This window comes from Pelodiscus sinensis, chromosome 18, assembly GCF_052426305.1.
Source record: "Pelodiscus sinensis isolate ZL-2025 chromosome 18, ASM5242630v1, whole genome shotgun sequence".
NCBI classification, from domain to species: Eukaryota; Metazoa; Chordata; order Testudines; family Trionychidae; genus Pelodiscus; species Pelodiscus sinensis.
In genome coordinates this window covers 29005651-29032478 of record NC_143069.1, presented here as the reverse complement: position 1 = coordinate 29032478, position 26828 = coordinate 29005651, and the positions used below count along the sequence as shown (strand labels likewise).

Here is a 26828-nt window from a genome sequence, read left to right as displayed (position 1 = left end):
CCTTCCACCTGAGCACCTACTATAGGAGCACAGAGTCACCGCATCCCACTCCTTGCCCAGGGGCTTCCTTCTCTCCGAGGGCCAAACTTTCTTCTAATCTGTTCCATCCCTGTGCAGATTTTTTCCATCTGTGTGTAGAATGTGAATGGAAGCAAAAGCCTGGCTCTCGGTGCTCTGCTGATCAGCTGAGTGGCATTTGAATCGCTTCTGAGAAGACATCCAAATGCCCAGCTTACAGGGAACACTGCCGGAGACACTACTTAAGATGCTCTTCCCACTTCGTTGTCAGCACCTCTTGGAACAGATTTCCCATCTTATAGTGACTCCATCTGAGTTGTCTCCCAAGATTGTTTATGAGGGGATCATGTGAGACAGTGTCTAAAGACTAACTAACTCATGAGACATCACCTCTCTGCCTTCCCTCATCCACAAGACTTGATACACCATCAAAGAAAGCGATCAGATTGGTTTCATGTGATATGATCTTGTCTAATCCAGGCTGAGGGTTACTTACCAACTTATTTTCTTCCAGATATTTGCAGACTGATTGCTTACTTATTTACACCATTAACTTTCCCAATACTGATGTTAAGCTGCTGACTGGTCTGTAATTCTCTCAGTTCCCCTTTGTATTGATGGACACTACATTTGCCCTTTCTCTGTCTTCTGGAATCTCTCCCATCTTCCATGATTTCTCAAAGATGATAGTTAACGGCTCAGACGCCTCCTCAGTCAATTTTTTGAGTATTCTAGGATGCATTTTATCAAACCCTGGTGCCACGAAAATATCTAGCTTGTCTAAGTACATTTTTAAGTTCCTTTTCCCTTATTTTAACTTCCAATCCTACCTGAATTTTACTGGCATTCACTATGTTACACCTCCAGTTGCTACTAACCTTTCTGGTAAAAATGGAAACAAAAAAGTCATTCAGCTCGTCTGCAATTTCCATATTTTCTGTTTCTTGGAACTAGACACAGAGACATGCTATGTGAGGCTGAGTGCCCAATAATGATGGATTAGTTACAGACACCCAATGGCCACACTCACAGGCCCCATACAGGAGTCAGATGATATAGATAGGAGTAGGGCAGGTGTTTAGAGCTGTGCAAACAACACTGAGGAAGCCTGGGATTTGATGGCAGATGTGGGTCTGGATCCTGCTCTAGTTCTGACATTCTCAGCACTTCTGTCTCAGGGCAATTCCTTTTCTGTGATACTAGCAGCTCTTTGGAGCATCAAAGGTGTAACTATGGGATGGATGTGCAGATGATCAGGGATCAGATTTAGGATCTGGTCCTGCAAACAAAGAATGAACATGTGAGCCTGAGTCTGGTTTCTTGCTCATTTCCACATTCTCAGAAATCTACGGGCAGCGGCTGCCCCCTTTTCCTGCATCAGAACAATGTGATCAGCATTGGATTATCATAGGCCAGTGACCCCCATCTGTCTATCCAGGCAGAAGAGCAGGTAACCTTGTGTCTGCTGTAGAGAGCTCAACATGCTGCCATGGAAATGGGGTGACTTTAATCCATGCAAATTGTGGACTGAACTGGTCACTCAGCGCTGCCCTGAGCTGTTGGTGCTTCTGTCTGAGCTCAGCAACGTGTGTGGCTGGGAGCCTCTGTGCAGGGACTTTAATGGTGTGAGATGTTCTTACCAAGTTTCTTACGCAGCTTCTGGCATTCTGGGAAGAGAGGAAAAGGAGACCGACATGAGTAATTCTAAGTACAGTGATTTGGAGTTCTTCAAAACCCTGGCCAGGCCTCCCAACAGAGAGGAGGGGGCAAAAGGGGCAACTACCAAGGCCCTTTAAATTGCCAGTGGCGCGCCAAGCGACATGCACCGGTTAGCGTTAAGGGCTGCCTGGAACAGGGCATGGCAGCACACTCTGAGTGGCACTGAGGGGCCAACTCTGCCTAGCCTTTCTGCTGGAGGCTCTACCCCTTCCAGAAGCACAAAGCCAGGCCAGCACTTTGCCTGGGGGCCCAGCAATTCTGTGCCCGCCCGCCTCCCGACCCTTCGTACAGCTACAGTGCAGCTGGGAGTGAGTTTCCCAGTCTAGCCAGCAGACCCAGGCTATCACCTTATTATCTTCCAGATGCATTCCTCAATTATTTGTTCCATTATCTTTCCTGGCACAAGTTAAACTGACTGGTCTGTCGTTTCCTAGTTTGTTCTTACTTCCCTTGTTATAGATTGGAACTAGATTTGCCTTTTCCAGTCTTCTGGAATCTCTCCCATCTTCCATGACTTTCCAAGATGGTAGCTAAAGGCTGAGATACCTCCTCTATCAGCTCCTGGAGTATTCTAGGATGTGTTTCATGAAGGTCAGGTGACTTGAAGTTCATCAGGCCCTGGTCACCTCACTTTTCTAAGTGATTTTTAGCTTGTTTTTTTTTTTTTTTTTTTAAATTTTAACTTCTAAACACACCCCATTTCCACTAACATTCACTGTGTTCAGCCTCCCATCACCATAAAACTTCCTGGTGAAAACCTAAACAAAGAAGTTGTTAAGACCTCTGCCATTTCCCAATGTCCTGTTGTTGTTTTTCCCTCTTCACTTAGCAATGGGCCTACCCTGTCTATTAGTCGTCCTCTTGTTTCTCATATATTTGCAATGTTTCCTTGTTACCCTTTAAGGCTCTACTAGATTGAGCTCAATTTGTACCTTTGCCTTTCTAATGTTGCCTGTAGATGCTTGCGTTATTTGCTTATAGTCATCCATTAGTACAGATGATAGTGAAATGTTAACTACAAACTCTGCAGTGCCTGGACATTTCTAGGGGAAGAGGAGATAATCATGAAGGTGACTGAAGTCCATATATTGTGCATGGTAATTTTTACTTCTCTTGTTACAGTATCAAAGAATATACACAATTTACTATCAATTGTCCAATTACCTAACTTCTTGGCTTCATTCTCTTCCTCCACAGACTCTGAAATAAGAAAGAGAAATGAATCAGAATCATAGTTATAGGATTAGAAATGCCTTCAAGTGATCATCTAGTACAGTCCTCTATTAATGTATCCCAGATTTATGGGTTTTTTCTTTGTGACAGTGTCACACTGTTGACTCATATTTAGCTTTAAATTCACTATGACCTCTACAATCCTTTCCACTGTTCTCCTCCTCAGCCTGTCATTTCCTTGCATTTGTGGAACTGATTATTCCTTCCTAAGTGAAGTACTTTGCATTTGTCCTTACCGAATTGCATCCTATTTATTTCAGACCATTTCTCCAGTATGTCCAAATCATTCTGAATTTTTATTCTAATCTCAAAACCTCTTACAACCTTTCTCTGCTTGGTATTGTCCACACATATTATAAGTGTATTCTCTACGCTATTATGCAAATCACTGATGAAGACATTTAATAGAACTCATCCACAGGCAGGCCCACCGGGAGTGGGAATGGGGGGGGGGGGGGCCGGAAGAGGGCAACTACCCCAGGCCCAGTGATTCAAAGAAGCCCAGGGTTCCAGCTTCCGCCTTAGCACTGGGAGCACCCAGAGCCCCAAGCCCTTTAAATCACCAGTGGAGTTCCATGCAACACACTCCAGATGGCTCTTTGGGATGCCTGGGGAAATGGGGGCACTGCACAGCACGCTTCAGGCAGTGCAGGGGTAGAGGGTGTCACTGTGTGGGCAGCACTGAGTTTTGGCTTCCCTCAGGCCCTCCCCTTCCAATTGAGTGCCTCCTATAGGAGCACAGAGTCATTGCACTCCTCACCCAGGGGCTCCCTTGTCTCTGAGGGCCAAACTTTCTTCTAATCTGTTCCATCCCTGTGAAGATTTTTTCCATCTGTGTGTGGAATGTGCACGGAAGCACGTGCATGTGTAAAAACAAAAGCCTGGCTCTCGGTGCTCTGCTGATCAGCTGAGTGACATTTGAATCTCTCCTGAGCAGACATCCAAGCGCCCAGCTTACAAGGAACACTGCCAGGGACCCTATTTGAGACGCCCTTCCAACTTCCCTGTCAGCACCTCATAACTACTCTCTTGGAACAGATTTCCCATCTTATAGTGACCCTTCTGAGTTGTTTCCTAAGATTGTTTATGAGGGGATCATGTGAGACAGTGTCTTAGGACTTACTAATGTCATGAGACATCACATCTCTGCCTTCCCTCATCCACAAGACTTGATACACCATCAAAGAAAGCTATCAGGTTGGTTTCATGTGATTTGATCTTGTTAATCCAGGCTGAGGGTTACTTACCAACTTATTTTCTTCCAGATATTTGCAGACTGATTGCTTAATTATTTACTCCATTATGTTTCCCTGCACTGATGTTAAACAGCTGAATGGTCTGTATTTCTCTCAGGTGTCCTTATTTCCCTTTGTATAGATGGGCACTACATTTGCCCTTTCTCTGTCTTCTGGAATCTCTCCCATCTTCCATGATTTCTCAAAGATGATAGTTAACGGCTCAGACGCCTCCTCAGTCAATTTTTTGAGTATTCTAGGATGCATTTTATCAAACCCTGGTGCCATGAAAATATCTAGCTTGTCTAAGTACACTTTTAAGTTCCTTTTCCCTTATTTTAACTTCGGATCCTACCTCATTTTTACTGTCATTCACTATGTTATACATCCAGTTGCTACTAATCTTTGTGGTAAAAATGGAAACAAAAAAGTCATTCAACTCGTCTGCAATTTCCATATTTTCTGTTACTTGGAACTAGACACAGAGATGTGCTATGTGAGGCTGAGTGCCCAATAATGATGGATTAGTTACAGACACCCAGTGGCCACACTCTCAGGCCCTGTACAGGAGTTAGCTGTTAGGATAGGAATAGGGCAGGTGTTTAGAGCTCTGCAAGCAACACTGAGGAAGCCTGGGATTTGATGGCAGATGTGGGTCTGGATCCTGCTCTAGTTCTGACATTCTCAGCCCTTCTGTCTCAGGGCAATTCCTTTTATGTGATACTAGCAGCTCTTTGGAGCATCAAAGGTGTAACTAGGGGATGGATGTGCAGATGATCAGGGATCAGATTTAGGATCTGGTCCTGAAAGAAAGAATGAACATGTGAGCCTGAGTCTGGTTTCTTGCTCATCTCCACATTCGCAGAAATCTACGGGCAGCGGCTGCCCCCTTTTCCTGCATCAGAACAATGTGATCAGCATTGGATTATCATAGGCCAGTGACCCCCGTCTGTCTATCCAGGGAGAAGAGCAGGTAACCTTGTGTCTGCTGTAGAGAGCTCAACATGCTGCCATGGAAATGGGGTGACTTTAATCCATGCAAATTGTGGACTGAACTGGTCACTCAGCGCTGCCCTGAGCTGTTGGTGCTTCTGTCTGAGCTCAGCAACGTGTGTGGCTGGGAGCCTCTGTGCAGGGACTTTAATGGTGTGAGATGTTCTTACCAAGTTCCTTTTGCAACTTCTGGCATTCTGGGAAGAGAGGAAAAGGGGACCGACATGAGTAATTCTAAGCACAGTGAATTGGAGTTCTTCAAAACCCTGGCCAGGCCTCCCAACAGAGAGGAGGGGGCAAAAGGGGCAACTACCAAGGCCCTTTAAATTGCCAGTGGCGCGCCAAGCGACATGCACCGGTTAGCGTTAAGGGCTGCCTGGAACAGGGCATGGCAGCACACTCTGAGTGGCACTGAGGGGCCAACTCTGCCTAGCCTTTCTGCTGGAGGCTCTACCCCTTCCAGAAGCACAAAGCCAGGCCAGCACTTTGCCTGGGGGCCCAGCAATTCTGTGCCCGCCCGCCTCCCGACCCTTCGTACAGCTACAGTGCAGCTGGGAGTGAGTTTCCCAGTCTAGCCAGCAGACCCAGGCTATCACCTTATTATCTTCCAGATGCATTCCTCAATTATTTGTTCCATTATCTTTCCTGGCACAAGTTAAACTGACTGGTCTGTCGTTTCCTAGTTTGTTCTTACTTCCCTTGTTATAGATTGGAACTAGATTTGCCTTTTCCAGTCTTCTGGAATCTCTCCCATCTTCCATGACTTTCCAAGATGGTAGCTAAAGGCTGAGATACCTCCTCTATCAGCTCCTGGAGTATTCTAGGATGTGTTTCATGAAGGTCAGGTGACTTGAAGTTCATCAGGCCCTGGTCACCTCACTTTTCTAAGTGATTTTTAGCTTGTTTTTTTTTTTTTTTTTTTAAATTTTAACTTCTAAACACACCCCATTTCCACTAACATTCACTGTGTTCAGCCTCCCATCACCATAAAACTTCCTGGTGAAAACCTAAACAAAGAAGTTGTTAAGACCTCTGCCATTTCCCAATGTCCTGTTGTTGTTTTTCCCTCTTCACTTAGCAATGGGCCTACCCTGTCTATTAGTCGTCCTCTTGTTTCTCATATATTTGCAATGTTTCCTTGTTACCCTTTAAGGCTCTACTAGATTGAGCTCAATTTGTACCTTTGCCTTTCTAATGTTGCCTGTAGATGCTTGCGTTATTTGCTTATAGTCATCCATTAGTACAGATGATAGTGAAATGTTAACTACAAACTCTGCAGTGCCTGGACATTTCTAGGGGAAGAGGAGATAATCATGAAGGTGACTGAAGTCCATATATTGTGCATGGTAATTTTTACTTCTCTTGTTACAGTATCAAAGAATATACACAATTTACTATCAATTGTCCAATTACCTAACTTCTTGGCTTCATTCTCTTCCTCCACAGACTCTGAAATAAGAAAGAGAAATGAATCAGAATCATAGTTATAGGATTAGAAATGCCTTCAAGTGATCATCTAGTACAGTCCTCTATTAATGTATCCCAGATTTATGGGTTTTTTCTTTGTGACAGTGTCACACTGTTGACTCATATTTAGCTTTAAATTCACTATGACCTCTACAATCCTTTCCACTGTTCTCCTCCTCAGCCTGTCATTTCCTTGCATTTGTGGAACTGATTATTCCTTCCTAAGTGAAGTACTTTGCATTTGTCCTTACCGAATTGCATCCTATTTATTTCAGACCATTTCTCCAGTATGTCCAAATCATTCTGAATTTTTATTCTAATCTCAAAACCTCTTACAACCTTTCTCTGCTTGGTATTGTCCACACATATTATAAGTGTATTCTCTACGCTATTATGCAAATCACTGATGAAGACATTTAATAGAACTCATCCACAGGCAGGCCCACCGGGAGTGGGAATGGGGGGGGGGCGTGAAGAGGGCAACTACCCCAGGCCCAGTGATTCAAAGAAGCCCAGGGTTCCAGCTTCCGCCTTAGCACTGGGAGCACCCAGAGCCCCAAGCCCTTTAAATCACCAGTGGAGTTCCATGCAACACACTCCAGATGGCTCTTTGGGATGCCTGGGGAAATGGGGGCACTGCACAGCACGCTTCAGGCAGTGCAGGGGTAGAGGGTGTCACTGTGTGGGCAGCACTGAGTTTTGGCTTCCCTCAGGCCCTCCCCTTCCAATTGAGTGCCTCCTATAGGAGCACAGAGTCATTGCACTCCTCACCCAGGGGCTCCCTTGTCTCTGAGGGCCAAACTTTCTTCTAATCTGTTCCATCCCTGTGAAGATTTTTTCCATCTGTGTGTGGAATGTGCACGGAAGCACGTGCATGTGTAAAAACAAAAGCCTGGCTCTCGGTGCTCTGCTGATCAGCTGAGTGACATTTGAATCTCTCCTGAGCAGACATCCAAGCGCCCAGCTTACAAGGAACACTGCCAGGGACCCTATTTGAGACGCCCTTCCAACTTCCCTGTCAGCACCTCATAACTACTCTCTTGGAACAGATTTCCCATCTTATAGTGACCCTTCTGAGTTGTTTCCTAAGATTGTTTATGAGGGGATCATGTGAGACAGTGTCTTAGGACTTACTAATGTCATGAGACATCACATCTCTGCCTTCCCTCATCCACAAGACTTGATACACCATCAAAGAAAGCTATCAGGTTGGTTTCATGTGATTTGATCTTGTTAATCCAGGCTGAGGGTTACTTACCAACTTATTTTCTTCCAGATATTTGCAGACTGATTGCTTAATTATTTACTCCATTATGTTTCCCTGCACTGATGTTAAACAGCTGAATGGTCTGTATTTCTCTCAGGTGTCCTTATTTCCCTTTGTATAGATGGGCACTACATTTGCCCTTTCTCTGTCTTCTGGAATCTCTCCCATCTTCCATGATTTCTCAAAGATGATAGTTAACGGCTCAGACGCCTCCTCAGTCAATTTTTTGAGTATTCTAGGATGCATTTTATCAAACCCTGGTGCCATGAAAATATCTAGCTTGTCTAAGTACACTTTTAAGTTCCTTTTCCCTTATTTTAACTTCGGATCCTACCTCATTTTTACTGTCATTCACTATGTTATACATCCAGTTGCTACTAATCTTTGTGGTAAAAATGGAAACAAAAAAGTCATTCAACTCGTCTGCAATTTCCATATTTTCTGTTACTTGGAACTAGACACAGAGATGTGCTATGTGAGGCTGAGTGCCCAATAATGATGGATTAGTTACAGACACCCAGTGGCCACACTCTCAGGCCCTGTACAGGAGCCAGCTGATATAGATAGGAGTAGGGCAGGTGTTTAGAGCTCTGCAAACAACACTGAGGAAGCCTGGGATTTGATGGCAGATGTGGGTCTGGATCCTGCTCTAGTTCTGACATTCTCAGCCTTTCTGTCTCAGGGCAATTCCTTTTCTGTGATACTAGCAGCTCTTTGGAGCATCAAAGGTGTAACTAGGGGATGGATGTGCAGATGATCAGGGATCAGATTTAGGATCTGATCCTGCAAACAGAAAATGAACATGTGAGCCTGAGTCTGGTTTCTTGCTCATTTCCACATTCTCAGAAATCTACAGGCAGCGGATTCCCCCTTTTCCTACATCAGAACAATGTGACCAGCATTGGATTATCAAAGGCCAATAACTCCCGTCTGTCTATCCAGGCAGAAGAGCAGGTAACCTTGTGTCTGCTGTAGAGAGCTCAACATGCTTCCTTGGTAATGGGGTGACTTTAAGGCCAGGCAGATTGTGGATTGAACTGCTCATTCAGTCCTGCCCTGAGCTGTTGGTGCTTCTGTTTCCACTCAGCACTGTGTGTGGCTGGGAGCCTCTGTGCAGGGACTTTAGCAGTGTGGGATGGTCTTACCAAGTTTCTCATGCAGCTCCTGGCGTTCTGGGAAGAGAAGAAAAGGAGACTGACATAAGTCATTCTAAACAGAGTGCATTGGGGTTCTTCAAAACCCTGGACATGCCACAAGGGGGGAAAAGGGGCACCTATCGAGGTCCTTTAAATTGCCACTGGCGCTCCATGTGGCATGCGCTGGTTTAGCATTAAGAGCTGTCTGGAACAGGGTGGGGAAACACACTCTGAGTGGCACTGAGGGTATGTCTAGACTGCGTTCCTCTTTTGGGATACTGGAAGATGGGTTTTCTCTTGAAATAACCACATTTTGACAGCGTTTTTTATTTTGAAATTAGATATTTTGAAATAGCAGCCATCTGCATTTATGCAAATGAAGCACGGGATATTTAAATCCCTGCTTCATTTGCGGTTTTGGATATCTACATTTGCCTTATTCTCTCGAAAGAGGAATGAAGTGTAGACATACCCCAAAGGAACTGTGGGTGGGTACTGAAGGATGCCTGAGGAGTTAGAGCTGAGGTAGGAAGCTCAGGGCTGTGATAGCAGAGAGTTGCAAGTAGTGGTGGCATTTGCCACATGAGGACCCTTTGCACAGCTGAAATGCAGAGCCCTTCCCAGTGACCTGGCACACGTGCAAGGGTGGAGCACAGAATAAGACTGGCCGGGTTTTTGGAGCTCAACTCTGCATAAAAGGGAGAGAGTGGATGGGGATTGTGGTGCTGTGGGGAACTCAGATTTGGTACAGCAAGGGGGCAGCGGGTGAGCACTGAAGGCACTTGCAGAGCTCTGTGCTAGTGGGAAGCCCAGCATGGTGATAGCCCTATTTTGCAGGTCAGACCTGAGAGGTATCCACATGGAGGAAATTTGCTGAGCCTCTGTCTCAGTCTTGTCTAAGTAGCTCCATACTTCCATCCACAAGGCTGCCCCCTATGCTTCCCAACCAGGGTGAGGACTGCTGCAAACTGTGCACTTTCCCCTCACTCCCTGATGAAGGGGAACAGCCCGCAATGTTCCCGTATGAATCGGGGGGTGGGGGGAGGTAGGAAGGTGGAGCTTCAACCTACCATCCTCCCTAAAGGGCTTCTGCGGGGTAGGAAGTTTGGGACTGGGACAATCCCGAACAGAGGAAGGTTCACCCCTAGCCAGACCCCTTGACATGTCTGGTGATTGTGTCTCTTTTCTATATGTAGTTATAAGAAGCAATCCCATTCCAAGTATATCCCATTTTCCTGGCACAACCAAACCCTTACTGTGTTTTAAATTATGAAAAGAGGAAGCTGTGTGCCAAATTTGTTGGAACTAACTCTTACTGTTCAGGAGCATTTTTTGAACAAAAAAACAGACAAACTCTCTCAACTATATAGTAGACAACTATGGAAATATAAACTAGGAAGCTGTCAGTTTACCTCTGTAGTATCCATACAGGGTTGTTACAGCACACCATTTTGGTTTGTGTTGCTATTCACATCCCTGTAATCTGAAGCATGGGACAATGTAGACCTAACCTGAGTCCTCCATTCTATATGTGTGCTGCCAATGCTGCCAGGGCAGGAAGAGATGATGGTGAAGAAGACTCAAGTACATATATTATGTACGAGGATGTTTGTATCTCATTGTAGTATGAAAGCACAGACTCACATTTACTACAGGATTAGACAAATACCTGATTCATTAGTCTTGCTCGTCATATCTGAAATAAGGAGATAGAAGAGAACATAAGAACAGCCATACTGAGTCAGATCAAAGGTCCATCTAGCCCAGTACCCTCTCTGCCGACAGTGGCCAATGCCAGATGTCCAAGAGCAAGTGAACAGAACAGGGAATCGTCATGTGAACTTTCTCCTGACATCCATTTCCAGTTTCTCACAAACAGAGGCCAGGGACACCACTCCTACCCAGCCTGGCTAATAGCCATTGATAGTCCTAACCTCCATGAATGTATCTAGTTCTTTTTTGACCCCTGTTAAAGTTCTGGTTTTCCCAACATCCTCTGGCAAGAAGTTCCACAGGTTGACTATTCTCTGCATGAAGAAAAAGTTCCTTTTGTTTGTTTTAAACCTGATACCTACTAATTTTATTTGATGACCCTTAGTTCCTCTGTTATGGGAACAAGTCAATAACTATTCCTTATTCACTTTCCCCATACCTGTCATGAATGTATAGACCTCTATCATATCCACCATTAGTCTCCTCTTTTCTAAGCTGAAATTCCCAGTCTTTTTAACCTCTCTTCATAAGGGACCTTTTCCAAACCCCTAATAATTTGTGTTGCCCTTTTATGAACCTTTTCCAATGTCAGTATATCTTTTTTGAAATGAGGAGATGATATCTATATGCAGGATTCAAGATGTGGGCGTACAATGGATTTATATGGAGGCAATAGGACATTCACTGTCTTATTCTCTATCCTTTTTTTATCGATTCCTAACATTGTTTGCTTTTTTGACTGCTGCTGCACACTGAGTGGATGTTTTCAGAGAACTATCCACAACTATCTCTTGAGTAGTTATGGCTAAATTAGTCCCCATCATTTTGCATGTATATTTAGGATTATGTTTTCCAACGTGCATTACTTTGCATGTATCAACATTCACATTTATTTGCCATTTTATTGCCTAATCACCTAGTTTGGTGAGTTAGACACAGAGACATGCTTTGTGTTGTTGTTTGCCCCATAGTGTTTGAGTTAGTTATAGACACCTGCTGGTGGCTAGTCACACACACTAACACACAGCAGCCCTGGAATTGGCAATACTTCTCACCTTGATGGAAGATCTGAGTGCAAATTCTGATACAGCTCTGACATTCTCAATCCTTCTGTCTAAGGGGAATTCCCTTTTATGTTACTAACAACCTTTGGAGCATCACAGCTCCACACTCCAGGTGTGACTGGGAGATGGACGTGCAGAAGACTGGGGCTCATATCCAGGATCAGGCCTGGGCAATGAAGTTTGGAAACATGAGTCTGACTCTGATCTCTAGCTCATCTCCACATTCTTAGAAATGGCCCAGCAGAACCTGCACTGCAGTAGTCCTCTGTAGAAAGTGGCTGTCCCCGCTTCTCCTGTATCAGGGCAATGTGGTTAGCAATTAATTGCCAAAGCCAGGTGGCACCTGTCTCTGTATCCAGAAATGAGATCAGGTAACTCTGCATCTGCTTCAAGGAACTCCCAGTGCTCCTATGGAACTGGAGTGACTCATATTTTGACCTGATTTGTTCACTCTGCCCTCCCCTGTGGTGTTGGTGCTTCTGTATCTGCTTAGCACCAGCTGCGGCTGGGAGCCTCTGTCCTGTGGCTGTAACGGGGGTGGATGAGCTTACCCAGAGTCTTACGCAGCTCCTGGCATTCTGTGGATAGAAGAAAAGGAGACCAGCATGAGTTCTGTGTTGTTCTCCACACACAGTGACATGGGGTTATTCTGAACTCTGGGCAGGCCCGCCCATGAGGCATAGCAAAGGGGACAGCTGCATTGGCACCTGGAGATTGAAAAGAGTCCAGGACTCCTGGCCACTGCTGCTCCCTCTACTGCTCTGACCAGCACTAAGGCCTTGCTGGTGGGAGGGAGGGAGGTGACATGCTCTGGGCCATGCTGAGGGCTGGCAGCCCCAGCCTTCTGCCTGAAGCTCTGCCCCATCCATTAGCATAGAGCCATGTCTGTGCTTCTACCTTGCCCAGAGGCCCCGCAATTCTATCAGCCTCCCCCTCTATTTCTGTGCTGTGGGATCCCTCTGTGGTACTGATCTGCACAAGTGTGAGACTCCATAGCACTCGGCAGGAGCTTAGCTGGGGAAGGGCTCCATGGGGGTGGAGGGCGCTTGTGAAAGTAATGCCAGTGGTGGATCCCATTGGTGTGTACCTCACAGATCCCACAAAGAGCACAGTGCGGTTTGGAGGTTATTTTCAGCCAAGGCCCAGGCCTATAAAGGGGGAAAACAGGACAAGAGGTAGGAGCTGAAGGCTGAACTAGCAGGGAGATATATGAAGGATGCCAACAGAGTTGGGGCTGGAGGAGGAAGCTCAGGGGTGGGATAATAGGGGGCTGCAGGAAGTGGAGGTGTTTGTCCCTTTGGGACTCCCTGCACAGCTGAAATCCAGGAAGACCTGGCGTGTGTGGTGTATATGAGGGTGGGGAATGGAAGGGAACAGGATGAGACAGGACAGTGAAGTTGAAGTTTGCATAACAGGGAGGCAAGTGGGCAGTATTGTAGGGCACCAGCGATGCTTTGGGAGCTCAGGGCTGGCACGGCAGGGAGGCAGTGTGTGAACACTGAGGGTGCTTGCAAAGCTCTGTGCTAGTGGGGAGCCCAGCAGGTCAGATCTGAGATGCATACACCCTCCTGCTCAGTGGAAGGTAGCCCAGCCCCGACCCTAGTTTGGCCTGAGGAGGTGGAAGTGGCCTTTGTGAATGCTACTGGCACACACTAAACGGTACCTAGATCACACTGGCATAGTCCTCTTCAAATGTGACTATGCAACTACAAACTAGGAACCTCTCCGTTCACACCCACAGCAACCACATGGGGTGGGTACAGCACAGGGCTTGAATCACATTTTTCATCTCTCTCATCGGAGCCATTGGACAGTGTAGACCTAACCTGACTCATGACATTCAAGGACAAGCCTGAAATGTGAGCAGCAAACGCTGTCATGTTTATTTCCAGGGTAAGAAGAGATGGTCATGAAGGTGACTGGTGTCCATTCAGTGAGTGGGGTGATTTTTCTTTCTCATAATGTGATAACAGAAAAATGTGTTTAATAGGATTTTACCAAGTACCTGCTTCGAAGGTCTTCTTATCATTCTCTGAAATGGGGAAGAGAAAAGAGTTAGATCTAGAGATGCACACTGTGGAAATGTACATTCCCTTATGGATGGGGTTGTTATACTCCCACTCCCACACCTACAAGCCGGCAGGTTTGTCAGAAGCACAGCTGATGTTAGTGACATGCACCAAGAGGCAGCAGACCTGGGGAATTTCTCACTCCTTTCTCCATTCATCTGAATAAGTGGGTTGTGCCCATGTAAGCTCATGATACCATCTACTTGTTTTGTTAGTCTCTAGAGGACCTTTCATTGTTTTTAAAGTTTTTCAAGTTACAGACTAACACGGCTACCCCTCTGAGACTTCTTAGCCTTTGTCCACCTAAATCAGTTTATCAATTAGGTTACAAAACATGCCTAAACTGGTGCAGCAGGGCTAGGAGAACCATGGAATAGAGTCAGTTATCCCACCATGCCAGCTGTGGCTAATTACAGAACCACAGTGATTGCTGGGAGAATTCAATCTGACCCTCCCCAGCTGAAGGAATGGTGGCCAAAGGCGAGCATGGCAGAGAACATAGGAGATGAAAGAGGGGGAACCTCGGGTCTCTTCCTGGTTCTGATTGCTGTGTGAACTCAAGTCACCATATTGTCATACTGAATCCATTTTTTCTGCCTTTCATCTGTATTTCCCTGTGTGTGCATGTGAGCAGTGCCCAGCAGAACAGGCCGACACCACTCAGCACCATCACAACACAAAGCTGCACTGCTCTTACATATCGAGACATTCTAAGTAGAATAAATTAGACATGTGGACTTAAAAAAAAAGTGTGGCTGTGTTGATTAACATATTTCAAGAGAGTGAAGGTCACAGATTTAGGGTTTCAGGCCAGACAGGGCCAGTTGATCATTTAGATTGACCAGCTGTGCACAGCACAGGCCAGAGAATCTCACCCCATTCCCACTGCACTGAGCTACAGCAGCTCCCAGAAAGGTGCCCAGTCTGGATCTGACACCATCAGGAGATGGAGAATTCACCCCAGCTCTGGGAGCTTGTGCCAATGGCTAATCACCCCCCTGAGCCCTGGGCATTCAACAATCACAGGGGTGGAATCAACTCACAGAGTGTCACTGGCCTGGCTGTGTCCTTTCCTTTAGAAGAAAGAGCCACTGAGCAATTGCCCAGGCCTAGTGGAACAGAATCTGGCCCAGAGTTGTCACTGCCAGACCATCTGCCTGCCCCACCCACATGAAGGGAATCCCACAAGCACGGACTCTTCAGTATCCACTGCAAAACACACGTCGACCTGTTATCAGCAGGGTGTATGAGAGTGTGGGGAGGTGAGGGAATCAGTAGGCAGAGACCTCCTGGCTCCATCCCCATCATTATACTGAGCTCACAGATAGCACCAGTCACAGAGCTCACACATCTCAACAGACAGAGCAAAGACAGAGCAGGAGACCTACCAAGAGCTAACAGAGCCTCCTTTTCAGAGCGTTTCTTCTCGGAGGCCTTTCGCTTCGCTGTGGGACAGAATCAGACATTGCAGTGAGACAGGGAACGAAGGGGTCACACTGAGCAATTTGCTAATGCAGGTGGGGCTGGGTCCTGCAGTGTGTTTGTTAGTTTGGTTTGCTTTCTAAAACCAACCTACAAATATAACAGTAAGACACTCTTTATCCCAGCCCACTGCCCTCTAGGGTCATGCTTGTTCCCCGTTTACAAGCCTGCCTGGGACCCTGAGAATGTGTGTAAATAACTAGCCCATGCTGCCACAGCCTCACATGCTGATAACTAGGGCTCGACAAACTAGAATCTACTCGCCCGTGACGAGATTTCAGCCATGCGCCCCATTCATCGGCGACGCACACATGTGCAATGCGGGTCTTGCACATGCGCAATGCAGGGCCGGCGAGCAGTTTTCACCGCCATTTATCAAGCCCTGCCGATAACATAGCCCCGTTACCTGTGTATCCAAGATGTGCACAAACTCCAACAGCAACAAGAACCAGAACAAACAATGCCCAGAATGCAGCCAGCCAGGGAGATGCTCGGGGGAAGATGTCACCTGGCAAACAGAGAGTGCAGGGTGTGAACATAGCCCATCTTGAAGCTGGAGAATGGGGTTTGCCTTTTGGTTTGATAGCTGAGCCCTGGCTCAGCAATCCCAAGAAGATCATGGGAATGAAGAGAACATCTCTGGGCTCTAATCACAATCAGGCTGTGTCTAAACTACATCCCTCTTTCAACAGAGGGATGTAGATTAGGCACCTCGACATTGCAAATGAAGCTGGGATTTAAATATCCTGTGCTTCATTTGCATAATGGTGGCTGCCGCTTTTTTCCAAAATGGGGCTTTGTGAAGCAGATCTTTCAAAATTGAACCCTTTTTCAAAAGACCCCGTATGCCTCAAAATTTTTTCTTTACTGTATTAAGCTTAGTTCACATGTTTTGTTTTATTTGGTCATTAATCTGCTTTGATCTGTTTTCTATCCCTTATAATCACTTAAAATCTACCCTTTGTAGTTAATAAACTTTTAATTTTTATAAACTATTTCTCATTTACAATATTACCCAGCTTGTACAGTTCATATGAGGAGGGAAGAAGCCAAACATATCCCTCTTCACACTGAGGGAGAGAGTGATTTTTATGAGCGTGCATTGTGCATATTCCTCCATGCAGCACAAGACAATGTTATTTTGGATTCATTCCTCCACAGGGAATGTACACTAGTGCTGGGTGAATCCTTGAGCTGAATCTGTGTCTGCATCCGGGTGGGTGTGGAAAGGGACTTGAGAGTCTGGCACAACAGCCCAGTACAAGGGAAACCCAGGCTGGCAAAGCCAACTGATTCAGTTGGACCCCAGCACAAGAGGTAGAATCCCAGATAGGAGGTCCAACCCATCACACACTGTATAACTCTTTGACCACAGACCGTCCTCCCCTTGACTGGCAATTTGCTGAGATCACAGAGATCTCCACCACTGATATCCCCACAAATCACACAAGCAGGATATTTACTATCTCAGTACCAAAAAAAAAGTCCTAGTAGAATGCAAATCATAAGTGAATCTGCCGCCCTCCATTCCCACAGTGACCCCTTATGCTCCAGGGCACTCACTGGCGAGGTGAATGGCCGATTGTTGCTCCATGTCTAGGATGCTATTCCGCATGATGCAGCTGATGTGTCCAGTGTCTTCTCCTTCAGTGACAGTGACGTGACTCACAACACTGTACAGGCTCCCCCTAACCTGAGTCACGTCTGTCACAATCTCCGTTGCCAGGTTCTGCTGATTCTTCCCAACCCACTGGACTTCGGGTTTGGGGAACCAGCCTGTGGTTTTACAGGCCAGCCCAATCCCCTGGCCCCGGGGGCCCAGCACGTCGATGAACACTGGAGCCACAGCTGCAGGGAGAGACAGAGAGTGTGTGTGTTAAGGAATCAGGTCTTGTGTAACACCTTGTGATCCACCATCTATCACTGAGTATAGGGGGCTGTGACAATAAAGCTCTATTCCTCTGTGTGCAGCTTCCTTGGGATCTCTCATCCTGATGACTGGGGATTAAATAATACTGTCTTGGGTTTCCACAGAGCACTGTGCCCTGCAGGCTCACTGAGGAACACACAGGACAAAATTGCTGTACAGAGATCACAGAAGCTCCTTTAGAAATGCAGACACTTCTGGGGTGGAGCCCAGCAGCTGTCAGGATCACAGTATTCAGTACAGAGCAAGAGTTGTGAGATGATAACACTGCCTAGATCACTGATATGACCTCCTCCTCCACTACCCTCCAAAATATTGTCCCCTCTGGTGTTCTTTTCCCACTCTAGTAATGGTTCCCCAAGCCATGCCACCCCCCATGCTTGGATTTCTCTCCTTTAGGGTATGTCTACACTACCCCGCTAGTTCGAACTAGCGGGGTAATGTAGGCATACCGCACTTGCTAATGAAGCCTGGGATTTGAATTTCCCGGGCTTCATTAGCATAAAGCCGGCTCCGCCATTTTTAAAAGCCGGCTTGTTTGAACCCCGTGCCGCGCGGCTACACGCGGCACGGGCTAGATAGTTCGAACTACGTAGTTATTCCGAACTATCTGTACGCCTCGTGGAACGAGGTGTACAGATAGATCGGAATGGCTACATAGTTCGAACTCTCTAGCCCGTGCCGCGTGTAGCCGCGCGGCACGGGGTTCGAACAAGCCGGCTTTTAAAAATGGCGGAGCCGGCTTTATGCTAATGAAGCCCGGGAAATTCAAATCCCGGGCTTCATTAGCAAGTGCGGTATGCATACATTACCCCACTAGTTCGAACTAGCGGGGTAGTGTAGACATACCCTTAGTGATGTAAGAAACCGCCCTGCCTTCATTTAAATTGCTCCTTAAAGAATATGTCCCTTGCGGGGCCTTTGTACTAGGAGCCACTAAAGATGGGAGTTGATTGCATTGTCTGAGGCTGGGTGAGCTAAATAGATAGAGACCATCCCTTGCACTACTCTTGTGCGACACTGAACATGGAGTCAGCTCCCAGGGAGTAACAAACAATATCTCAGCCCTTGGACACTGCAAGGGAGTTCCAGGGAGGCTAAATATAATTATCACCTGAGCTGGGATTTTGGAAGAACATGGGATAAGTTCCCACCCTGTCGCACAACACTGCCCTGAGTATGGGAGCTGAGGGCCGCAGCTTTACATCTCATTAAAAAAAATACATTTCATACAGCACTGAGCCTGAGCACACCAATAGAGTCAGTGCTGAGTGTGAGGGGAGAATGCCCCCTACTGAGTCCTGCACAACAGTTCCTGAAGCACTGGACCCTATTGCTGCACTAGGCTCAGTGTTGGGGTACCCTCAGTGGGAAAGGAGGTTCTGGCTTGGCAAACACAGCGCCCCCTAGTGCTGTGTCTCTCTCACCTGCAATCTGTAGCTCAGTGGAGACTTCCTGACTCCAATCTGGGTCACTCACAAAGCAGTGGTATTTCCCAGCATCTGCCTCTTGGAGCCGTTTCATCTTCAGGGAGACGTTCCCGTTGCTGAACTCCTGTGGAAACAGCTCTGTCCGGCTCTGGTAACCATCCCCTGGCTGGTCCTTGGGACCCTCATCCGAGTACTCATGAATTAGGATAATTGCTGTGCTGTATTTCCTCCAAAACACTTCCATGTTGGCCAGTCGGGCCCGGGGTGAGAGCTGGCAGGGTAACACCACATCCTGGCCCATTATCCCCACCACGGGGTGCGGAGAGACATGTAGAGAGAACTTCTCTGGAACAGACAAAGGCAGGAACAGATTAGGTGTGAGCAAAGAGGAGAAGGCATCTCTCCTGGATTATATCTGCCTTACAACAGGTGGGAAGAAGTTAACCCCATACTGTGGGCTGAGGAAGCCATGCTCTCTTGCCCCCTGCTGGGCATGCTCCAACTTAAACCTCAGTATAAAAGGGAACAGCACAACTCAGTCTTCTGTGATGGTGGAGGAGAGAGGACCTGTACTGCAAGCTGCCACAAGGGAACTGCCAGAGCTCTGGAGACACTATGAGCTCATCTAGACTACAGGGAACGGTCGAAATTCTGCAGGAATTTGCATATCTTCTTCCAATCACACTTTCGAAAGCAGAGCTTTCTAAAGTGAAAATAATTAAGATGCAGCTTTTTCAGTGAACCCCCTCCTTTTGTTGAAAATCCACATAAACCTCCTTTTCTGAGGAAAAGTGGCTTTTCAACAAAGGGGGCAGTTCGCCGAAAAAGCCGTGTCTTAATTACTTTCACTTTCAAAAGCTCTGCTTTCAAAAGTGCAATCTGCGGGAATTTGCATATTCTCTTTCAACTATTCCATATATTCTAGATATGCCCAATAACATTCAGACAGAGGTACTTGAACAGAATTACCATGAGTAGTTTCAGAGGCACAAATAGTTACATGATGCAAAAATGATACTACGTCTGTACTGCAGCCTTCTTCCGCAAAAGCATATGCAAATGAAGCAAGGAGTAGAGTGGCTCAGAGATGTTTTGAACAAAGCAGATCAGATTTGGGTGACTACATTTAAAGTTGCAGTACTTTGGAGACAAGCAAGGAAACCATTCAGCAAGGAGAACACGTGAAGAAAACTGTTATGGCCATAGAACCAAAAAGTAATTTTTTCAGAGCGATACCACTGAGCAATGACACTTTACAGAGGAGCACATGAGAGCTGGTGAATTTTCTAAAAAAATGAAAGAGCTTGACAAAAATCACAGGAAGCCATTTCTAGTGCTTAGATGAGAACCCGGATGTCAGGCCAAAGTAAGTGTATGCATTTGCTTTTTGGACTGTGATCATCATTGATTTTCTGAAGGTGTTTTATCACAGGTGAGACTCAGAGATAGACCCACTTGTCAAATACAGTTTTGAATGGCAAGAATGCAGGAGTGTCAGGTTAGTTATCAAAGTCTCACATCCCCTTTATTTTGAAGTAATAAGCAGAGTGTCCACACTAAAGGGCTACACTACTTAGTTATTTTGGAATAAGCTATTCTGGAATAGTCTACACTAAGGATGTTAAATATCGGTTAGTTGAATAGTTTAATAACCACATGAATTCCTACCGATTACTCAACTATTCTGTACTCCCCAGGTGCAGGGCTGGCAGTCAGTGCACTTTGGCCCTACTCCCAATGAGTCCCCTGCCGCTCCACAGGGGGTGCCAGATGGGAGCAGGTCTTCAAGGACAGCCAGTTTAAAAACCAGCTCCCCTTGCAGACCGGTTGCCTGTTGCTCTGTGCTGTTGCCTCTGATACAGAGGCAGCAGCACAGGGTGGCAGCAGCCCCTGTCTGGGGGAGGGAGAGGGAAATGCATGTAGTTTATAGCATTAACCTATACGCTTTTGCGTATCGGATAATTGGTTAATCAACTACACTATTACATCCCTAGTCTACACAGCAGAGAAGCCTTAAAATTAATCCAAGGAAGTGGAGCATCTACACACACCTTATTTCAAAATAGCTTTTTTGGAATAGGTGTTATTCTTCCTTGAATGAGGTTTACAGATTTCGGAATAAGCCACCTGTTACTTTGAAATTATTTTGAAATAATAGAATGGCTGTGTAGATGCTTGCATAGTTATTTTGAAATAACAGCCATTATTCCAAAATAACTTTGCTGTGTAAGCATGTTATTTCAAAATCTGTCCTCCTGATTTCCTTGGAGAATGAGGCTTATTTCAAAATTGTTATCTCAAAATAGCATTAGTGGGGATGTTCCACTGCTGCTGTTTCGAAATAACTACTAAGCAGAGTTATTCAGGGTAATTACTCCCTGGTGCTTCCTGGGGCTCTAAGTCGAGGTAATATGTCCACAATAACTAATTTCGAGGCTCCCCTGTAGTGGGGACAAGCAATTTCAATTTTGTTATTTCGGGAATCATTATTTTGAATTTAGTTATCATATATATAGTAGCCCATAGTCTGTGCATCTGTAATGCTGATGTACACGGCCATGCTCCATGGCCGTGTACATCAGTGCCCCCCCCCCCTCCCTCCGTGGCACACTCAGCTGGACATGGGGAGCGCAGACCCCAAATGGCCGCTTGCACTGCTTGCTCCCCCGCCGGGGCCCAGCTGAGCACTCCCAGCTGAGCGTGCCATGGAGGGAAGGGAAGGGGGCGGGGCACCACAGAGGGAGGGGAAGGGGGGCAGGGCTGGCTGGAAGGGGGGCGGGAAGCAGAGCTGGGGGGGATCAGGGGATGTGGGGCTGGAGGGGAGGATGAGGGGGCCTGGAGGAAGGGGGGCAGGAAGCAGTGCTGGGGGGGGGGGGGAGTCTCCAGGGGCTGTGGGGCTGGCCGACAGGAAGAGGGGGTGGGAAGCAGAGCTGGGGAGGGATCAGGGGCCATGGGGCTGGACGGCAGGAGGGGGAAAAAGGAAGGGGGGCAGTGATGTACATGGCCAGGGGGTGGGGATGTGTACGTCACCATCCCCCTTCCCCTCCCTGCTGTGGCACTCAGCTGAGTGCTGCGCCCTTCAGCTGGGCAGCCAAGGAAGCCAGCAGCGCAAGAGGCCGTTTGGGGTGCCCCGCAGTGGAAGGGGTAGGGAGGGCGGTGACGTACTCAACCTCACCCTCTAGCCGTGTACATCACCGCCCCGTCCGTGATGGTGCATACCTGCCCCTCCAAAGCATCACTGAGCCAGGGCCCAGCTGGTACAGATACAGAGGCTATGCATCAATTTTGAAATAAAATATTCTGGAATAATTATTTTGAAGTAGCTTATTTCGAAATATTGTCGTCGTCATTGTAGGCATCTTTCGATCCCGAGGGATCATGGGTTTGCGCTCCTGTTGGACTGATTTGAGCAGCGTCTTTTGTGGCTGTGCAATCCAGTCCAGGAGTGGCTGTCCTTTCTGCACTGTGAGCACCAGTAGGCAGATGTCATTCTGGTATCACGGGCATGACTCTTCCTGAGGGCTCTATTGTCTTCCGCTTCCTTCACCAAGGTAGTTTCATACATAGCAAGAGCTTCCTTCACTCCGTTTCCAGGCATACTTGTCTGAGGCCAGGCGAATGCCAGGTGTTCGCACTGATAGAGAGAGCGCTGAGGTCACGCTTGCATGTGTCCTTGTAGCGCAATTTAGGCTGCCCTTTCAGCCTCTTTCCAGACACCAGATCACCAAACAGTTCGAAATATCACATCCATGCTAAAGGTAAGCCTCAAAATTAGACTGATGCAGGCTTCCCAAATGTAAAAGGGGAACAGGTCTAGCAGCGTGGGATCTTTGGGTCCCATGGCAGGGCAGGAAGGAGTCAATGCTTGGAGCTCTGGGAGATTCTCTCAGTGGTGGCAGGAGCTGGGCAACTTGCTGCAAAATCCCTAAACCCTACCACCCAGAGCTAGGACACGCCCCATTCACCCTAATGTCTTCCCTCCCCACAACCTGCTGGACCTGGCCCATTTTACTGCATAACTAAGGAGGCCCTGAGGAATGTTATTGCTCCTCAGCTTCCCTTACCCCACACTGCAGGGGCAGCACACCTGGGGACAGGGAGGGACATAATGGGGATTCAAACTTTACCAGCGAGAGCACACGGCACCAGGAGGAGGATCCCCAGGCTGCACACATAGAGATGCCATCGCGTCGCCATGGGAACATCCCAAGCAGGGACCTGTCAGGAGAGAGCAGGGATGATTAACACCCTCCAGCCTGTGTGAGGGGCCGGCAGGGCAGGGAACACGCCCCATCCATCGTCTGACCCCACCCCTTCTGCTCCTAGGTAAAGCATCTCCCCAGAGACAAGAGACGATTCACCCCTCCCAGGCTGCTCTGCCCCCCGCCCTGGCACCAGGAATTTACACCCATGGGCTGTGCCGTGTATCCACCCCCATTTCTTCCCCTGGTCGGTTCTCTGATCATACATTAGTGCAAGTGCCCCGGATTCCAGTGCAGGGTAACCCTTGTGGATATTCTGTAGCATTTTTTCTGAACACTCATTTGGATTAGAACCATGATGCCTTTTACAATTATCCATCTTTCCTCAGTTTATGTCTGCATTTCCAATAGTCTCTTATAATTGGACAGCAGTGCCTTATTTCCCCAGGCCACCCTTTGATTATCACTTCTGCTAGAATCCTCAACTATTCATCTTTCTCCAGTCCCCACTTGTTAGCTCCACAGACTAACTTTACAATCAGATCCACTGAGGCTTTCATCTGTGTCTCTAAGGTCTTCTCTGCTTTTGTATTGGAACAAAATACGGGACTATGTAGCACTTTAAAGACTAACAAGATGGTTTATTAGATGATGAGCTTTCGTGGGCAAGAGAGGAAGTGGGTCTAGCCCACGAAAGCTCATCATCTAATAAACCATCTTGTTAGTCTTTAAAGTGCTACATAGTCCTGTATTTTGCTTCAGCTACACCAGACTAACACAGCTACATTTCTATCACTATTTGTATTGGGAGACATTGCTCTGAAAGTGCATCTGCTCTGAAAAGAACGGTTACTTACCTGTAACTGTTGTTCTTCGAGATGTGTTGCTCATGTCCATTTGAATTAGGTGTGCGCACTGCATGCACCGCGTCATCCGGAGCATTTTCCCTAGCTCGGTACCTATAGCACCGGCAGGGCGCCTCCTGGAGTGGTGCTGCCATGGCGGGGCATAAATACCCCTGCCAGAGTTCCCCCACCTCAGTTCCTTCTTGCCAGATGCTCCGATGAAGGGGAGGTTGGAGGGGAATCGAATAGACATGAGAAACACATTTCGAAGAACCACAGTTACAGGTAAGTAACCATTCTTTTCTTCTTCGAGTGGTTGCTCATGTCCATTCGAATTAGATGACTTCCAAGCCAACCCCACTCCAAGGAGGAGGAGGAAGAGGAGCACTCAGAAAGAGAAGTCCACGAAAATTGAACAATCCAAACAATTTATTCAACTAAGGAAATATAGAAAAAACTGTAGAAAAAAAACCCAGCAATGTGGTACAGATAAACATACATATTCACAATACAGAGCTGAGGACTGCAGAGCCCAACCCTGTGTCCTCTCTAGCCTGCTGTGCCATAAAGGTATGGAGAGACGACCACATGGCCACCCTGCAGATTTCAGTGATTGGAACCTGTGCCCCAAAAGCCACAGAGGACGTCTGCGCACTGGTGGAATGTGCTGTAACTCAGGGCGGAACCTTACCGGCCAAGGCATAACACTCTCTGATACACCCTGTGACCCAACTGGACAACCTCTGGGTCGATATGGGAAGGCCTTTCATTCTGTCAGCGACAGCAATAAACAATTGTGTGGACTTGCGAAAGGGTTTAGTTCTATCAATATAAAAAGCTAGCGCACATCTAGCATCCAGGGAATGGAGCACTTGCTCCTTAGGGAAGGCGTAGGGCTTTGGAAAGAAAACCGGGAGGTAAATTTCTTGGGACAAATGGAACGGTGACACCGCCTTAGGGAGAAAGGCTGGGTGAGGGTGGAGCCTCACATTATTGTCAGAAAATACTGGGTAGGGCGGGTATACCGTTAACGCCCTCAGCTCGGAGACCCTGCAAGCCGACATAATGGTCACAATGAACGCAACCTTCATGGAGAGGTGCTTCAAAGAACACGTGGCCAGGGGCTCAAAGGGGGGTGACACAAGTCTAGATAACATGAGGTTAAGGTCCCAAGTGGGGAGAGGGATACAACTTATCCAAACCATTAAGGAACCTTTTGACCACAGGGTCAGAAAACAGAGAAGCTCCTGCCAAACCAAAATGGAAGGTGGAGAGAGATGCCACATGGACTTTGATAGAGGAGGTAGAGAGGCCACTGGACCTAAGTTCAAAGAGGTAGTCCAGAATGGATGGGACAGGTGCACAGTACGGGTGCACTCCCCTTCTGGATGCCCAAGAAGATTAGTGCCGCCATTTGGCTGCATACGACTGCCTAGTAGATGCTTTCCTACTACCCAGGAGCACCGTCTGTACCTGCTGGGAACATTCCTTTTCCGGTTGGGTAAACCAGGCCATGGATAAACCAGACCATCAGGTGGAGAGAGCTGAGATTTGGGTGAACCATGGTTCCCCCATCCCAAGGTTGGGTTAGGTGCTCTGGCACTTGGTATTGCGTGCCGAAGCAAACAGCTCTACCTGTGGAAGACCAAACTGGAGGGAGCGTTATAGGGTTCTTGGTGAGCATGTCCACCAGAATAAGGAACCAGAACTGCCTGGGCCACCGTGAGGCTATCAGGATAACCTTGAAGGTCTTGACCCTGGTCAGAACCCTGGGAATTAGGGGAAAAGGAGGGAAAGCACAGAGGATGCTTGCCAGCCACGGTACGGTCACGGCATCCCCTCTGGAGTGTTCCCCCAGATCCAACAGGGAGCAATAGCTCTGGCACTTGGTATTGCATGCCGAGGAAAACAGGTCTACCTGTGGAAGAATCCTTGAGAGACCACTTGTGGGCTCCAAAGGACCTGCTCAGAGCATTGGCCAGCAAGTTTTTGTACCCTGGCAGGTACTCTGCTTTCAAAACTATGTCATGCTCTATGCCCAGGTCCCTTCAGATTCCCCAGACCTAACCCATTTAGGGCTTTATAGGTCATAACCAAAACCTAAAATTGTGCCCAGAAGCATACTGGAAACTAGTGCAGCTGCCGGAGCACCAGCATAATGTGCTCTGTAGAACGAGTGTTTGTTAAAACTCGAGCAGTCACATTCTGGACCAGTTAAATTTTCTGAAGGCTCTTTGGAGGAAACCCCACATAAAGCTCATTACAGTAATTCAGTCAGGATGTAACAAGAGCATGGATCACTGTGGCCAAGTCTGTTCCTGCCCCCTCCCTTCTGGCCAGACACCTACTCCCAGCTTGCTCCTATACTCTGTTTTACACCCAGATTCTGTACGCTCATCCCTAGCTCACTCACTGGCAGCCTGGTCCCACACACTGGATCCCTCATTTTTGCCCCCATCTCATATTGTAGAGGGGCCCACAAATGCCACTAACCCTGGAACCCAGAAGAGTTAATCTGGCCTGGGACTAGAATGCCAGGGGAGTGAGTTGTCTCAGTGGGGGCCTGGGGTTTTTTTTAAGGGTTTTTTAGTTTTTGCATCTCACTTGTGTGGCCCCGACTGACGTGTCTGTGGGTCAGTGACCCCTGACTCAAAACAGCTTCCCCACTCATAAATAAAGACAACCTTTTGTTTGATATCATATTTTATTTAAAAATGAAGTCTGGAAAATAAGCCCCCAATTGGGGCTAAGTCCCTATCTGGCCACAGCATCATAACAGTCCTGCACCCCCCACTCCCGATGCTAAACCTAAGCTTATTATACACTGGAATCCTCTGTCCTGAGCCTCTAACATACCCAAACTCCGGCACCCCACATACTGAGTCTACTGCCACAACACTCCTGCACCATCCACACACCACAAATCTGTGTCCTGAGTCCCTCATATGCTCAACCTCCCTGCCATGAGCCTCTCACATACCGCAACCCAAACTCCTGCACCGTCACAGCCACAAGCCTTGCTCAATGC

The 26828-nt window shown here is 47.3% G+C and overlaps 1 protein-coding gene across 1 annotated transcript in view; it reads right to left on the bottom strand.

Moving 5' to 3' along the window:
• Positions 1-1271: 1271 nt before the first annotated feature.
• The window catches only part of LOC149523352 (butyrophilin subfamily 3 member A2-like), a 31075-nt gene continuing 5518 nt past the window's right edge, over positions 1272-26828 (bottom strand). Inside the window, exons 2-15 of the mRNA XM_089770430.1 lie at positions 22881-22971; positions 18751-19098; positions 16960-17244; positions 15803-15904; positions 15303-15359; positions 13851-13877; positions 12397-12423; positions 10738-10764; positions 9078-9104; positions 6612-6647; positions 5369-5395; positions 2902-2937; positions 1659-1685; positions 1272-1297 (exon numbers count right to left, since the gene is read on the bottom strand). Of these exons, the coding sequence (XP_089626556.1) occupies positions 1272-1297; positions 1659-1685; positions 2902-2937; positions 5369-5395; positions 6612-6647; positions 9078-9104; positions 10738-10764; positions 12397-12423; positions 13851-13877; positions 15303-15359; positions 15803-15904; positions 16960-17244; positions 18751-19098; positions 22881-22950 (1122 nt within the window). The 5' untranslated portion in view covers positions 22951-22971. The remainder of the gene's footprint in view (positions 1298-1658; positions 1686-2901; positions 2938-5368; positions 5396-6611; positions 6648-9077; positions 9105-10737; positions 10765-12396; positions 12424-13850; positions 13878-15302; positions 15360-15802; positions 15905-16959; positions 17245-18750; positions 19099-22880; positions 22972-26828) is intronic.